We start from the raw sequence: 16,011 nt of genomic DNA on the forward strand, positions 1-16,011 counted from the left end.
TGTATTTGGATGGATGGATGGATGGATGGATGGATGGATGGAGGAGTAAGGTGGAGGGATGGATAGAGGGGTGTATATTTGGATGGCTGGATAAAGGGATGGATGGATAGAGGGGTTGGGTGGAGGGATGGAGGTGTTGGATGGATGGATGGAAGGATGGACAGAAGGATTGGGTGGAGGGATGGATGGACGGAAAGAAAGTTGTGTATTCATTGTATCTATTAACAACGTGACCTCCCTAGCTAGCTACACGCACGCTGTTCCTCTGCCTGGTTTCCAGCAGCGTCTTCAGCACAGAACACCATGAGCACCAGAGGGCTCACAGACTATCTAAACAGTGGTTCTCAGCTAGGAGTACGCGTACCCCCTGGGGCATGCAGAGGTCTTCCAAGGAGTACATCAACTCATCTAGCTATTTGCCTAGTTTTACAACAGGCTACATAAAAAGCATTGGCAAGTTAGTACAAATTAAAATTTCATACAGCCAATGACTTGTTTATACTGCTCTGTATACGACACACTGAAATGTAAATACAATATATATATTCCGTTTGATTTATTTGCTAATGATACGTTAAAAATGAGAAAGTCAGCCATTTATCAGTACTAGTGTGGCTGTGACACTTTTGTATTTTTATGTCTGATTTTGTAAGCATGTTGCTTTTAAGGGAGGTGAAACTTGGGGATATGCAAGACATACCAGCCTCCTGAAAGGGGTACAGTAGTGGGGAAAGGTTGAGAGCCACTGACTACCCCTTAGACACAGGAGAGCTAGCTGGACACTAGGAGGAGCACGTTAGCCTTGTTCCGGGGGAGTTCAGGAAGATTCAGCCAGAATTCCCTCCCAGGAAGTCCATGCCACCCCCAACCTCCCTTTTTGGTGGTGTAGCAGCTGCCTTACTGCTCCATGCCCAGCCAGTGCAGAAAGGGCAAAAGTCTGCCCGAGAATGTGTATGTCAAAGCAGAGGGAGTGTGTTGCATGTAAGAGAAAGAGAATCTTCAGGAAACTGCGTGAGACAAAAAAGAGGCAGAGAGAGAACAGTAGCGAGATAATGTGGTGGACTGCCAGAGAAAGAGAGAGTTTGCAAGATCGTGTGTGAGTGTCTTTGCAAAAGAGAACTTGTAGGAGATTGTGTACGTGTGTGTATGAGAGAGAGAGAGAATGTGCAGGACATTTTGTGTGTGTGTGAGTCACTGCAAGAGAGAGAGTGTACAGGATGTGTGTGTGTGTCTGTGCAAAGGAGAATTGCAGGAGGTTGTGTGTGTGTGTGTGTGTGCAAAGGAGACACACACATTTGCAGAAGGTTGTATATTTGGGGGCGGGGGGAGAGAAGGGGGTGAAATTGAGCTTGAGACTTTCCAAATTACCAATTCCTATTTGAATTTTTGAGGACTGCACATCCTCATTCACTAGACGGCTTGGAAAAAACTCTCCCCTCTGCGGCAGCCTAGATATCCCCTGCTGGCGGGAGAGCGACCCACAAGGTGCCCCTCGGCCCGACACCACCTCTGGAATGCCCCACCCCGCTCACAGCCTGACCTGGGTGCAAGGAGCAGTCAGCGGGAGGGACTTTGGTAGCTCTCCCGCCCCGTCCACTGTGAATAACCCAAGGCCTTGACTCCCAGCCAGGCCATCCTCGAATCAGCCTCATGTGAAGGGGGGGAGTGGAAAGCTGGCAACTCCCAGCACTTTGTCAGTTTTATGCACACGCACAGCAGAGCTTTTGGGAGGTTGCAGTGGAGCCCTGGGTCCCAGAGGCCAGCCGAGCCATGCTTGCTCTGTGCACAGCCCTAGCCGGGCTGCTGCTCCTGCTGCCCCTGCTGGGGAACCTGCTTTTCCCCTACTGGTGGCAGGACCTGGCCATATCGCTGTCCATCGTCCACAGGGGATACAGATGTCTGCGTCGGCTCCAATGCCGCCCTCCCCTCACCCTGCTTGATACCTTCTTGGAGAAGGTGCAGAGCCACCCGGAGAAAGCCCTGCTGGTTTTCGGGGAGCAGGTCTACACCTACCGGGACATAGACCGGCGCAGCAGCCAGGCAGCTCGGGTCCTGCGGGACGGCGTGGGGCTGCGGGAAGGGGACTCGGTGGCCGTCTTCCTGCTGAACACCCCTGCCTACCTCTGGGTTTGGCTGGGGCTGGCGAAGATCGGCTGTGCCATGGCTTGCCTGAACACCAACATACGCGCCAACTCCCTGCTGCATTCGCTCGGCGCCTGCGGGGCCACGGTGCTGCTGACCACCCCAGGTGAGTGGGGAGGCTGCTACCACCTTGGATCTCGTCTCCTGGTGAGCTGGGACCAGCTGCATCCCAGGGATGCGCTCCACAGTGAGCTCCATCGCAGTGCAAGGAGTTCCTGCAGCAAGGGGGCAGGGGACCGCCCATGCTGGTTGGGTCTCTGATCCACCCCAGGGGCAGAGGCATGCGACCTCTACCGGCTTAGGGGCAATTCACAACTTCACTGCCTTAGGGGGTCTGACCTCTCATCTCAGCTGGGTGAAGTGATTAGAGCCCAGTGCGCTAGGAACCAGGACACCTGGGTTCTATCTTGGCTCTGGAAGGGGAGTGGGGCAGGGGTGAAAATAACTTAAGGGACTTACCAGTATGCAGGGCTGCTTTGGTCCTGAACAGGGCAGGGGGCTCAACTGGGTGGGACCTTGGGCAGAAGGGGTGGGGTTGGGGGCAGACTTCCCCAGCCAGCCTACCCTTCATCGTGGCCCGGCAGTGATTTAAAGGGCTCGGGCCACTGCCAGGAGCCCCAGCCCCTTTAAATTGCCAGGCCCCTGGGAAGCTGCCCCTTTTGGCTCCCCCCCCCCCGCATCAGCGGCCCTGCCGATATGGTTGGCTGTGTACCGGCTCTTACTGGTACGCCATACCATACCAGCTTACTTTCACCTCTGGGGTAGGCTGCAGTGATTACAGCAGGGGGGTTGGGAGCCAGGACTCTTGGGTTTTGTCCCCAGCTCTGGGAGGGGAGAGGGATCTAGTGGTTAGAGCAGAGTGGGGCTGGGAGCCAGGATTTCTGGATTGTTCGCACAGCGGTCAACGACTGCAGAGTGAGGGTGGTGAGCAGGGCCCCGGCTGCACACAGGGCATTTGTCCTGCTCCTTACATCAAAGCCCTGCCAGTTGAGGGAGCGGGAGGCACCCAACTGTGGGTGTGCCTGGATCACAGCTGCATGGCGCGGGTACCAGCACTTTGGAGCCAACCAAACCAAGAGCAGGCACTGTGCTCCGTGGGAAACCTGGCAGGGATTTGGGGGCAGCCCTCCTCTGCCTCCTGCTCTAAATTGCTAGACCCCCAGAGCCAGGGATAGAACCCAGGAGTCCTGGCTCCCAGCCCCCCTGCTCTAACCACTAGCCCCCACTTCCCTCCCAGAGCCAGGGATAGAATCCAGGAGTCCTGGCTCCCAGCATCCCCCACTGCTCTAGGTCAGTGCCAGGTCCCCAGTTCCAGTCTCTCTCCATACGGTAATTTTCTCAGGCCTGTGACCATTCTCGCGAATCCCCCGTCCCAGCTTGCCAGCGAAGGAGTTAAGTTGCGTGTTTATTCAGTTTCTAGGGGATAGTGCAGAGAGATCACGCCCAGACTGAGTCAAGGCAAAGGCTCAGGGAACAAGGGTTAAGAGGACAAGGAAAAGGTTTAGCAGTTCAAAGCACTTGCCGCTGTGCTTTTGTGTGTGCGCACGCACGTGTTTGTGTGTGGCTGTTTGCAGTGGTGTGTGCGTGTGGTTTGTGTGTGTGGCTGTTCCCTGCATGTGTGTTTGGGCAGGGGTGTGTGCACATTTGTCTGGGAGCATGTGCCTGGAAGCATGGATGTGTATCTTTGTGTGTTTGTGTGCTGGTCTAGGTGTGCATGGTAGTGTGCGTTTGTGTGTGTGTGGGTGTTTGTGGGTATTTATGTACATGTGTGCTGGTCTAGAGGTGCGTGTTAGTGTGTGTTTGCATGTGTGTGTTCATGCATTTGTGTGTGGTTGTTAATGTGCATGCGCGCTGGTTTAGGTGTGCGTGTTTAGTGTGTGTTTGTGTATGTGTGCACGAGTGCATTTGTGTGTGCGTTTGTGGGGATTTATATGCATGTGTGCTGGTCTAGAGGTGTGTGCTGGTGTTTGTGTATGTGCGTGTGTGCATGCATTTGTGTGTGTGTTCTTTTTTAATGCCTGTGTGTGCCTGATGGGTGATATTTGGCCAGTCCCGTCCAGTGTCTGTTTCTACAGATGAAAAGTGATTCACCAGGGATTCCTATTATTGTTCTGTGCGTGTGTATGGATGCATCTATTTGTTTTGTGTATGTGTGAGAAAGTAAGCGTGCATTTGTGTGCATCATTGGGTGCCTGTGTGTGTTTGAATGTGTGTGTTCTTCTGTGTGTGTGTAGGCGTTGGTGTGTGTGCATTTTTTCATGGGTGTGTGCACCTGAATGTTTTTGTGGGTCTATCTGCAAGTGCACCTGCATGGGTATGTATTTGTGTGTATGCCTGTGTGTGTCTATTGTTGTGTGTCTCGTCCACATGTGTTTTTGTGCATGCATGTGTATACATTAGTTTGTGTGTCTGTATTTGTGTGTGTCTCTTGCGTGTGTATTTGTGTGCACCTGTGTATATATCTGTGTGTGTGTCTGTGTGTGCGTGTGTTTGGCGGGGACTATCTAGCTCAGGGGTTCTCAGACTTTTGTACTGGTGACCCCTCTCACACAGCAAGCCTCTGAGTGCGACCCTCCCTTATACATTAAAAACACTTTTTTATATATTTAACACCATTATAAATGCTGGAGGCAAAGCAGGGTTTGGGGTGGAGGCTGACAGCTCGCGACTCCCCCATGTAATAACTTCGTTACCCCCTGAGGGGTCCCGACCCCCAGTTTGAGAACCCCTGATCTACTCATGCTAAAGTCCCCTCGGAGTATAATGCCTCTCTCAGAGTTCGAGGACAGAGGTTATGATGACAGCCACACCCCTGCATACACATACATGCCCACCTTTGGCACCTAATAGAGGCAATAAAACTCCACAGCTATTAAGACTAATCCCAGGCTACCGGGAGGGCATTGACAGGGGGAAACTGAGGCACAAAGTGGGTCAGCGACCTGCCCAAGGCTGCACAGCCATTAAATCCTGCCTCTCCTGGCTCCAGTTGCTTGTCCTAATTGGGCCCTGTAGCCTTGAACGCTTTTAACCATACTCACGTGCGATGGCTGTTTTATAAATTCATGGGTTCCAGCCAGAAGGGACCATTGTAATTATCTGGTTTTAGCTCTGTATAACACAGGTCCAAGAACACAGGCCTAGAACTCCCCTGATCTAATCCCTGCGTGAACTAGAGCGTATCTTTTAAAAAAACATCCAATCCTGATTTAAAAACTGCCAGTGACGGAGCATTTCCCACCTATCCTCGGTAAGTTACTCCAATGCTTAATCACCCTCACTGGTAAAGGTGCAGAAGCCTTCTTTCCAGCCTGATTTTGTCTAGTTTCAACTTTGCCCAAACATTTCTGCTCTACTCTTCGCTGATTAGGCCTCAACTAGAGTATTGTGTCCCGTTCTGGGCACCACGTTTCAGGGCAGATGTGGACAAATTGGAGAAAGTCCAGAGAAGAGCAACAAAAAAATTATTGGTTTCAGAGTAGCAGCCGTGTTAGTCTGTATTCGCAAAATGAAAAGGAGGACTTGTGGCACCTTAGAGGCTAACCAATTTATTTGAGCATAAGCTTGCATGCATCCGATGAAGTGAGTTAGGTGTCTGAAATATCTTTGGGGATCTGAGCTTTGGCATCTCAGCAAGGGTGTTTTTTCTCATATGCATCCAGCAGAGCTCCCAGTTGTGAGACTCATGAGCAGATTTTTACACTAGTCCCACAATTGAAAATCTGGCCTCTTATCTTTGAGGCCTAAATTACAATTGTTATGGTAGCAGGTAGAGGGTCTCGTCAGATCAGGGTCCTGTTGGGTTATGTGGCCTAGTGGCCTGAACTCTGATCTGGGATCTGGGGTCTACACTGTCTTGGTGGTTGATCCTGGGCTTCCACACCCTGTGCCTCAGTTTCCCGAAGTGTGGAATGGGAATAAAGATATCTTTGTGAAGTGCTTTCAGGCTGCTTGGTGAACGGACCTAGATAGTATATTTTATTATGCTGGGCACTGCACGGGTACATAATTAGAGGCAGCTCCTGTCTGAAAGAGCTCCTAGCCTAGAGAGACAAAGGGCGGAAGGGGAAACAGCTCATCCACATTTGTCCAGCTTCATGCATCAGGTCCAGGGCAAATTTGGGGGATAGAACCCAGGTGTCCTGACCCCTCCTCCCCCTGCCTGGTGCAGTGTGCTGTTCATAGATGGGAGGGGAGCTGGTCTGGAAATTCTGGCCTTGATCTTGCAGCGTGCCTCAGTTTCCCTGCTGCAAAACAGCAATGAAAAGCCATTTCCCTGCCTGACGGGTGGGCTCCAAGTACCAAGCTAAACAGATGCGCTCTCCACCCAGCATGCTGGGATCCTGCTTGCAGAGACAGGGAGGTGACCACTGGATGCCTGAAGTTCGCCAGAATTCCAGCACATGGCCAAGGCAGCATAAAATGGGATTTGCTGTCAAACTCCAGGGCCCCTGGACTGATAGCTTTAAATTCCTATTGAATTTGGTGAAAGCCTCATTGCAGTGAAACTGCTGCTGAACCTCCAGCCTGGTTTACAACCCCCTTGGCCTGAAGGAGCCACTAGATCGACCCTGACCTCTTACACAACACGGAGCCAGAGAATAATCCAGCACTTTCCAAGTAACCCCCACCCCAGGCTCTCCTAACCTTGGTGGAATACAATTAATCATACACCCAGGCAGGCTGTAAGTCTGTTCCCCTGCGTTTTTAATCCTTGGCTCTCTGGCACCAGCAATGAGGGTTCAAATCTCCCCATGATCTGTAGGTCCCCGACAGCTATCTTTGCCCCATCTGAAGTCAGTGGGAGACCTATAATAGGCCCCTAGTGAATTAGCGTCATATAAATGCCTAAGGACAAGTTCTGTGAAAGGTTTCTTTGTGTGTTTGCAAGATCAGCAGGGAGAAATGACCTCTAGTTAATCATCCTCAGGCTCAGATGAGAGGTGGTGCTGATCAGGATCAGGATAATGGGACAACTATAAAAGGATCATAAAGCAATAAGCAGACACCCCCTTCCCTAGCTACTGGGGGCTTAGGACACTCCCCTGCCAGAATCTTCCTGGTGTAGTTAGAATCAACAGTAAAAGGCAGAGGGCAAATCTAATGCTGGCTTTGATCTGGGAATTAGCCCCGTGCAATAGGGAAAAAGCTGCTTTTTCTTCCTTCCATGGTTGTTATCTCAGGAGCCCCCAGAGAGACTCCAGATGAGATCAAGCCTGCATACATGGATTGCAAGGCCAGGCGGGACCGTTGTGAGCCTCTAGTCTGGCCTCTTGTCTAGCACGGGCCAGAGGACGTCCCCACAGTACCCCTGGAGCAGATCTTCCAGAAAAACATCCCAGCTTGATTTAAAAATTGTCAGTGATGGGGACGCCACAGGGACAGTCCCCGCCCCAAACAGCTGACACTTTACATAGACAAGAGGTGGGAGGGGAAGATGAGGCCCAGAGAGGGAACATTGTTATCTTCACAGCACAGACACTGAGAAGTTGGATAAAAGTATAAAATTCTTTTGCTGGAAGGCTGCAATGTAACACAACTTTTATTTCTTAGAAGCCAGAATGATAACTCACAAGAACCAAAAACCAGGTGCACCCGGGATGGATGCAAATGAACCCCTTCTTCCCCCTTATCACGAACTGATCCTGGATGCAGAACCTGTAACCATTGGCTCAATAATTTAGAGCCATAATTTTCAACCCCGAAGGTCTCAATTTAGGCCTTTACATCTATCTATAGATGCCTACAGAGGGCCAGGAGCCCTGGACTCTATCACAGTTCTAGCCCTGACTTGCTGTGTGGTTTGGGATGACTCATGTCCCTGCTCTGTGCCTCAGTTTCCCCATCAATAAAATGAGCTAGATCCCTAGGTGGTGTAAATCATTGCAACTCCATTGGCGTGAATCGGCCCTGCTCCCTTGGAGTCAACGTGGTTGACTTGGTGTATTTTTCTGGTGCCCTTGTGTATGTGTCTGTGCCTGAGTTAGGTATAGATGTGTGTTGAACTTTGTATCTGCGTGTGTGTGACATGTCCCTGGACTGTGGAACCCCTGCGCGCCCTTTAACTCTCCTGGCCAGGGTGTCTCCTACGCTGCTACGCTACTGAACTGCAAATCCCACTAGGCTCTGTTCACTCAGAGAGCAGCATGCAGACACACACCTAGCAAAGTTACATGAAAACGCGTCCAGCCACTCATCAACTGCACTACATGGAGCAAGTTCCCCCAGCCTTTCCCCCCGGAAATGTGTGTCTTACACTGCTCAAGACTTCCTTGATCAATGCAAGCGCATTCATTAGTTTGCTACTTCTTCAAAGGGTAGTGGACATGAGCAAATCCCCCAAACACTTAGAAAAACTCACTGGTTTAGATTCGACATCAGAAGAAGTGAATTAACTAGAGAAACAGGGATTTTAAGTTTTTAAGGGGCAGTGGCATAGAAGATTAGAACTGGTTACAAAAGGAAATAAAATGGCAAAACCACAACTTAAAGCCTAAACTTTACCAGGCTTATCATTCTAAAAGCAAGAGATTTCTCTCCCCCAAAACGTTACAGCAGTCCATGCTAAGTGGAACGCCTTCCAGGTAGGTCCAGCCCCTACCAAAGTCTCAATGGGGAGCTCTTTGTTTTCCAGGTGATCTTGCTTCCCTGTGTAGAGATGGGGGAAGAGGCAGGCCACGGTGATGTCGCTGTCCCTCATTTATGCTTTTCTCCGGGTGCTGGAAAAATCCATGCGGTGTCACGGGGTTGGGCAAGCCTCGTGGGGGATGTGAGCTGCTGACCATTTTCTTCATTATGAATTGCACTTTGTTGCTTGCGCCTTTTGTCTACTCAGGGGCACCAGAATGTGGGGAGGAGGGTGGGGGGGCAGGGCCCCATCACTTTTTACGGGGCCGTAAGGGTGAGCGACGGGATGGGGACGGTTGGACAGGAGCGAATGGGGCGGGGAGAGGGGTGGTGCAGGGGACAGGGCTCAGGGAGAAGGGGCGGTGCAGGAGCAGGCCTTGGGGGAGGAGGGGTGGGGTGGGGCCTTGGGGGGGAGGGGTGGGGTGCGGGTGGGGGCTCGGGGGGGAATGGGAAGTGTGAGGGTGAGGCCTCAGGTAGAGGGGTGGTGCAGGGGGCAGGGCTCAGGGAGAAGGGGCAGAGCAGGGGCAGGACTTGGCGGAGGAGGGCTGGTGTGGGGCAGGGCCTTGGGGGGAGGGGTGGTGTGGGGGGCAGGACTCAGGGAGATGGGGTGGCATGAGGGTGGAGACGGGGTTCAGGGCGACAGTGGCTCCCCACTTTTAGGGAGCTTCCTCCACTCCTGATCGACATGAGCTTTGGCACGTACGGCCTCTGTGTTTGCTGTTTCTCTGTCCTCTCCGAGGGGCTGGCCCGTGGGCGTTTCTCACAGCTGCATGCCCAAGGATGACACACATGCCTTTCAACAGGATAACGAGGTTCATTCAGTTCAGGCTTTGCCCATGATACCTCACGAGGCATGCTGTGTACAAACCATCCCCCAGCCATCTCGCGGTGGTGAACACGGGGGTACAGGGGGGAACGTGGGGCACAGTGTGTCACAGGGCGCCTCGGCATGTGTGTGCTGTGTCCGTCTGCCTGCTCCGCGTTTGTGTGTGTATCTGTGTGTGCCTGCCTGGCGTGCACAGCTGTGTCTGTGTCTCCTCCATATGCCTCTGGGTGCACGTGATGCAGGGATCCACGTTCCTCAGTGGGGAAAAACACCTTTCTCACCCCCGCTTCAGACCTCAAAGCCGCTATTGAGGACATCCTGCCCAGCCTGCAACAGAAAGGGCTCCGGGTTTTCTACCTGAGCGCCGAGTCCCCCACCACTGGTGTGGAGCCTCTCCAGGGCCAGATAGATGCCGCATCCGAGGAGCCGATCCCCGTCGCTTTCCGAGCCAATGTCACCGGCAAATCCACCGCACTCTACATTTACACCTCGGGCACCACAGGTGAGGAGGGGAGTTGTGATGGGAGTGCTGAGCAGCTGTACCTGGCTGTTAAGTAGGCTTGGAAAGATTGTTGTTATAAAGAGGAGTGTGATACCTTTGTTACCTTTATCCTCTGAGGATAGGACCAGAAGCAATGGGCTTAAATTGCAGCAAGGGAGGTTTAGGTTGGACATTAGGGAAATCTTCCTAACTATCAGGGTAGTTACACACCGGAATAAATTACCTAGGGAGGTTGTGGTATCCGAATATCCATCGTTGGAGGTTTTTAAGGACAGGTTGGACAAACACCTCTCAGGGATGGTCTAGATAATACTTAGTCCTTCCTCAGCACAGGGGACTGGACTATTGAGGTTCCTTCCAATCAATCATTTCTATGATTAGATGTTTATTGGTAAATGTCGACAAACGTCAATTTCATCATACAGGCCCAAGCCGAGGAAACAATATTTCCATTGATAATTGTCAGATTGACAAAGTATGAAAAATGCTGCTTGAAAATGCAGTCGAGTTTGATTTAAGGATATTTCCTTTGTGCATGTTGACATGTGATGCTGACAGTTTGTCTTTGAATGGTTATAAAGCTTTAAAGTTTTTGAATCTTAGCATCTGTTGCCAATAAATAATTGTGGTCTGACCTGCCTTTTGTCTGACCGCCCATAGCTGCTGACTCTGTGGGTGCTCCTGGGCTCAAGCACCCATCTAAGAAAATAGGGGGTGCTCAGCACCTCCAGAGCTGGATTAATCTTTTGTGGGCCCCAGCGTGGGGCCCCGCCCACTGCTCCTCCTGCGCTCAGCTCCGAAGCCCCACCCCTGCTCGGCTTCTTCCCCCCGAGGCCCTGCCCACTGCTCTCACAGTGGGGCGGAGAGGAGCACACACTGGCAAAAACAAAAGTCAGCCCCTAATTTCCCACAACTGTGAAAATTTAAATCGATAAAAAAATCAAATGAAGATGCTTAAAACCCATAATTTTTGTGCAACTGTGAAAATTTAAATCAATAAAAAAAATTTAAAAATGCTTAAAAATAAATCTCTGTCAACATGATTAAAAAAAAACCCAAATTTTGCCAAGCCTATTAATAGGGAAGGGGACAAGAGATGGCATTCAAGATTCTCGTAATAGGAAAAGCGCAGTCATCTTGGAAGAGGGCGGCCGTCCCTGGATGTAAAATGTTGATCGGCACTCGAGATGGTTGGGAAATGTGCAGCATCACACAACGTTATTTCGTAGAATGCAGACCGAGAACACGCAAGAACCAAAAGCAGAGAGAGACAGAGGAAGACAGGCCCAGCTCATCTCACCTGGCTCTAGTCTGGCTTTCTGCAGGCTGCTTGCTCAAGCTCCAAATTGCACGCTTCCCTACAGACCCCCCTACGCTGCAAGCAGGAAACCCCGTGACACTTAAAGAGAGAGTTTGCAATTTTAACACAATTTTCAATATGCCACAGGAATGGCTTTTTTCCCGGTACATTCCTTACTTTGCACACACACAAAAGGTTAAGAAAAGGTCAACATCAGAATGAAACGTTTTGAACTGATCAAGATGGAATTTTGATTTGCTTGGAACCAATTTTTTAAAATTTTTGGTTCATAATTTTTTGTTGATATTTTGAAAGTTTGGGACAGGAATACTTTTCAAATTGCTGACAGTTTTCATGGGAGGAAAAAACGTGTTTCCCCTCAGCCCTAAACAGGAGTCTTCTGCATCTGTAAACTTTGCATGCTACCTAAGGGACCAGGAGATGCTTTAATAGGAATAAGTGCTGGCATTTTGGGAAATGGCATCCATTTCCAGTTTCAAAATATGGATCAGCACTAGAGAGGGTTGGAAAATGGAATTTTTTTGGGATGAAAACAAAAAAAAATTGTTTTCCTCTAAATTGTTCATGATTTTTGGCAAAAAAAAAAAAAGTCAAATTTTGATTTTGACCAATGAAAATTCAAATACTGAAATATTTTGGCCAAAGCACCAAATATTTTTATTCTGAAATACCAGCATGGTGCCTCATGGGAGTTGTAGTTCAGGCCTCCACTTGCATAGGCGCTGACTCCATGGGTGCTCGGGGACTCAAGCACCCACAGAAAAAACATAGCGGGTGCTCAGCACCCACCAGCCACAGCTGTCTGGTGGTGCCGCCAATCAGCTGCTTGGTGGCTAGCAGGAGGCGCTTGAGGGAGGGTGGAGAGCAGTGAGTGGGCAGGGCACCTTAGGGGAGGGGGTGGAGCAGGGGAAGGACGAAGTAGAGAGAAGGTAGGGCCTCAGGGGAAGAGGTGGAAAGGGGGTGAGGCCTCAGGGTGGAGCAGGGGTGGAGCACCCACAGGGAAAAATAAAAGTCAGCACCTATGCCCTCTTGGACAGGGGAAGTGGTGCACCATGGGAATGCCTGGCTGTGGTGCATCATGGGAGATGTAGTTCAACCAAGGAGCCTGGGTCATAAAGGAGAAGGGGTCCATGAGGTAACTGCACTACAAAACCCACGAGGAATCACTAAACACAATCCCTTTGTCCTACAAGGACTCCCGAAAGCTGCCATCATCACCCACTTGAAGCTGTGCAACATGGTGACCATGTTATACATAAGTGGCGTCACAGCCAAGGACGTGATCTACACCCCTCTGCCGCTGTACCACTCGGCTGCGCTGCTCGTCGGACTTGGAGGATGCTTGGAGGTTGGTATGTACAGAGTGTCAGCACGGGTCTAAAGACACAGACGGTGCAGGGGTGCGTCACTGGGAGAGGTGGATGGATGGAGAGGTGGTTGGGGATGGAGATAGATAGATAGATAGATGGGGTGGATGGGGATAGATAGATAGCTAGGTAGATAGATAAATATGCAAAAAAGTGCATTTTTCCCATGTCAGGTCATCTTTAAGGAAACATCATTCTTAATTCTTAATTTTTATTATTATTATCTAGATATGGATATAAACTGGCCTTGAACAAATTTGGGTTGGAAATTAGAAGATGGTTTCTAACCATCAGAGGGGTGAGGTTCTGGGACAGCTGCCCAGAAGGAGTTGAGGCTCACTGCCGGTTTATGTTTTATGCTCCTGAAAGGTTATGCTTCAAGGTCTCAACCGACCAGCGGCAGGGGTCAGGAAAGGATACCCCCTTGCCGTCCCCCCCCACCCAGTGTATTCTGTTTTTTGTTTCTGTTGTTTTGTTTTTATCGCCTTCCTCTGAAGCAGCAGGGATGGCTGCAGCTGGAGATGGGACACAGGACAGGGCTCTGAGGTGGCACTGAGTATTCTCTCTCTCAGGTGCTTGGCTGGATGGTTCTTGCTCACGTGCTCAGGGTTAAACTGATTGCATTAGGTGGGGTGGGGAAGGAGTTTTTCCCCAGCTCAGATTGGCAGGGACCTTAGGGGTTTTTCACCTTCCACTGCAGCTTGTGGCTCACATGCCAGAATTATCTGGGTGTATCTCACTTAACCATTTCACTGCCATTGCGGGGCCTTGCATAGGGTCCCTCCTATTCTCTGCCTGTGGCACACACCATGTCTCCTGTGGGCTGTAATATACTGGTCCCATTTCAGTTGTTGGGTTTAGCGGGCAGGTGCTTGGTGGAGTGGGTGGCCCTGTGACATACAGGAGCTCAGAGAGGTGATCAGATGGTCCTTTCTAGCTTAAAACTCTATGACCCTGAGCCCCAGCCGTGGCTCAGAATCCCGCTGGGCTAGGCGCTGTACAGTCACGGAACAAAGAGATGGGCCCTTCCCTTCCCACCTAAGTTATTGCTAATTCTGCCGAGCTGGACTCTAAAACTCTTCTCTGGGCGTGAAGTTTAAACCACGTGGAATTTAGCTCCTGTGAAACCCATTTGTTCAGGTTATTGTCACCCCTTTGCCAAGTACTCCTTCACACAACGCAGTTGTCAACCTGTGGAACTCACTGCCAAGGGATGGCCAAAGGCATAAATGGATTAAAAAAGAATTAGATAAGTTCACGGAGGAGAGGTCCATCAGTGGCTATTAGCCAGGATGGCTAAGACTGTTACGGCCAGATGCTGGGACTGGACAACAAGGGATGGATCAGTCAATAATTGCCCTGTTCTGTTTATTCCCCCGAAGCATCTGGCACTGGCCACTGAGGACAGGATACTGGGCTTGACGGACAAATAGTTTGACCCAGGATGGCCATACTTATGTTCCTTAAGTTTCTTAAGCTGTAGAGCCTCACAACTTGGCTTTCCACTGGAGGAGATACATTCTTAAAGGCATGTTGTTTATTTTTACATTATATATGCCAGGCCTTGCACAGAGATGGTGTTGTATTAATTTAGATGGAATATGTGGGCCAAAGGTGTTAACACAACCCAGTCGCTGTCCAACATTAAACAGTGCTAAACAAGATTCAGGGTTTGGCATCCAGAGAGCTCAGCCTGCTTAGGGCCACGGCAAACGCACAGTCAATTTTTTTTTAACCTGCTATTAAAGATACAGAAAGGAAGGAAAACCAGCTAACGCCTTTGAAATGTAAAGTATTGAGTAGGGCTTTCACGTGAACACGTCCTGTCCCCTTTCCCTTTATCTGGAGAGTTTTAAAGGAGAGCACCGCTTGCTTGACAGTCTCTCCGATGGTACCAAAAATGGTAAGTATCCTTCTGGGGAAAAGAGATCACGTTAGCTGAGGTGGGCTGGAGCTGTGGTTGTTGCCGCTGATGTTCGAATCTCATCCTGTTTCATCTCAGGTTGTGTGTGGGGTTCAGCTGGAGCCAGTATGGGTGGTGATATCATCTGGGTTCCTCTCTCTGACCCGGACACCTGTGAGGATTAGAGCAGAGGCCAGATGTCCCAGGAGATGGTGGGGGTGGCAGCCATGATGGTGAAGCTTTCTACATAGCCTCCATCTGTTCTTTTTCTATTCCCCCACCGCAAATCTCTTTCTTTAAGGATGCACAAAGGGAGTCATGAGTGGAACAGCCAGTCCCCTCATTATTCTGACCACCAGTTAGGCCTAGTTTCTGACACACAATTTTGGTTCATTAATTGACAGTTCCACGTCTTCTGGGTTTACCAAGCATGACTTTAAGACAGTCCTTGAGTTATCTCCATGGGACTTTTTGTTTAGACTACCTCAGTTTTCCTTTTCCCACTGACATTTGTTATTGTAGGTTATTGTGACATTTTATGAACTTCTACATACTTTTTATAGTTGGGCTTAAAAATAGGACAAATTTATAGTCCCAATTATTACAACAGTGGTCAGCATGCAGGGGAAATCCTTTCTTTCAGAAATCTCAGTCTGCCACCAATGATCGGTGTACTGGGAGCAACTAACTATGCCTCAAAAATCAGCTTTAGTCAGAAAGAAACTCACAGCTCCCCCTAAAAAGAAACTGCTTCACAAAACTAACCATAATTCAGACATGTCTCCAAAGACTAACCATTTGCTCTAACACCAAGAAAACGCCTATATGCAGCAGTGCCACCTGGTGACTCCTGCCATATTATTATTATTGTTTGTTTTATGATGTCACCTAGGTGTTGTAGCTCTGTTGTGCTAGGCGCTGTACAAACACAGAACAAAGAGATGGTCCCGGCCCCAAGGAGTATAAGAGGAGATACAACAAGTGGATTTAACAAATTGTCAGGCAGAACATAAGGCAATAGCTGGACGATTCAAATCAGTGGGATAAGCAATGTACCAGTTGCCTCTTCAGTGCCATTATTGGGTTAGGGTAGACTGGAAAGGCTGTATTCAGTGGGGCTCACATGCCCCCCATCACCTCTCCTTCCCTCTCCCCTAGGAGCCACCTGCATCTTGCGTCCCAAGTTCTCCGTCTCCCAGTTCTGGGATGACTGCCGGCGATACCGTGTCTCTGTGATCCAGTACGTAGGGGAGGTGATGCGCTATCTGTGCAACGCGCCCAAGGTAACCCAACGCCTTTCTCCGGGATGGGGGGATGCTAGAT

The 16,011-nt window shown here is 50.1% G+C and overlaps 1 protein-coding gene across 1 annotated transcript in view; it reads left to right on the top strand.

Annotated features, from left to right (window-relative positions):
• Positions 1-1,658: 1,658 nt before the first annotated feature.
• Positions 1,659-16,011, top strand: part of SLC27A5 (solute carrier family 27 member 5) — a 30,260-nt gene continuing 15,907 nt past the window's right edge. The window contains exons 1-4 of the mRNA XM_074937135.1: positions 1,659-2,248; positions 9,888-10,097; positions 12,612-12,770; positions 15,847-15,971. Of these exons, the coding sequence (XP_074793236.1) occupies positions 1,771-2,248; positions 9,888-10,097; positions 12,612-12,770; positions 15,847-15,971 (972 nt within the window). The 5' untranslated portion in view covers positions 1,659-1,770. The remainder of the gene's footprint in view (positions 2,249-9,887; positions 10,098-12,611; positions 12,771-15,846; positions 15,972-16,011) is intronic.

Source organism: Natator depressus, chromosome 23 (genome assembly GCF_965152275.1).
Source record: "Natator depressus isolate rNatDep1 chromosome 23, rNatDep2.hap1, whole genome shotgun sequence".
Classification (NCBI taxonomy): Eukaryota; Metazoa; Chordata; order Testudines; family Cheloniidae; genus Natator; species Natator depressus.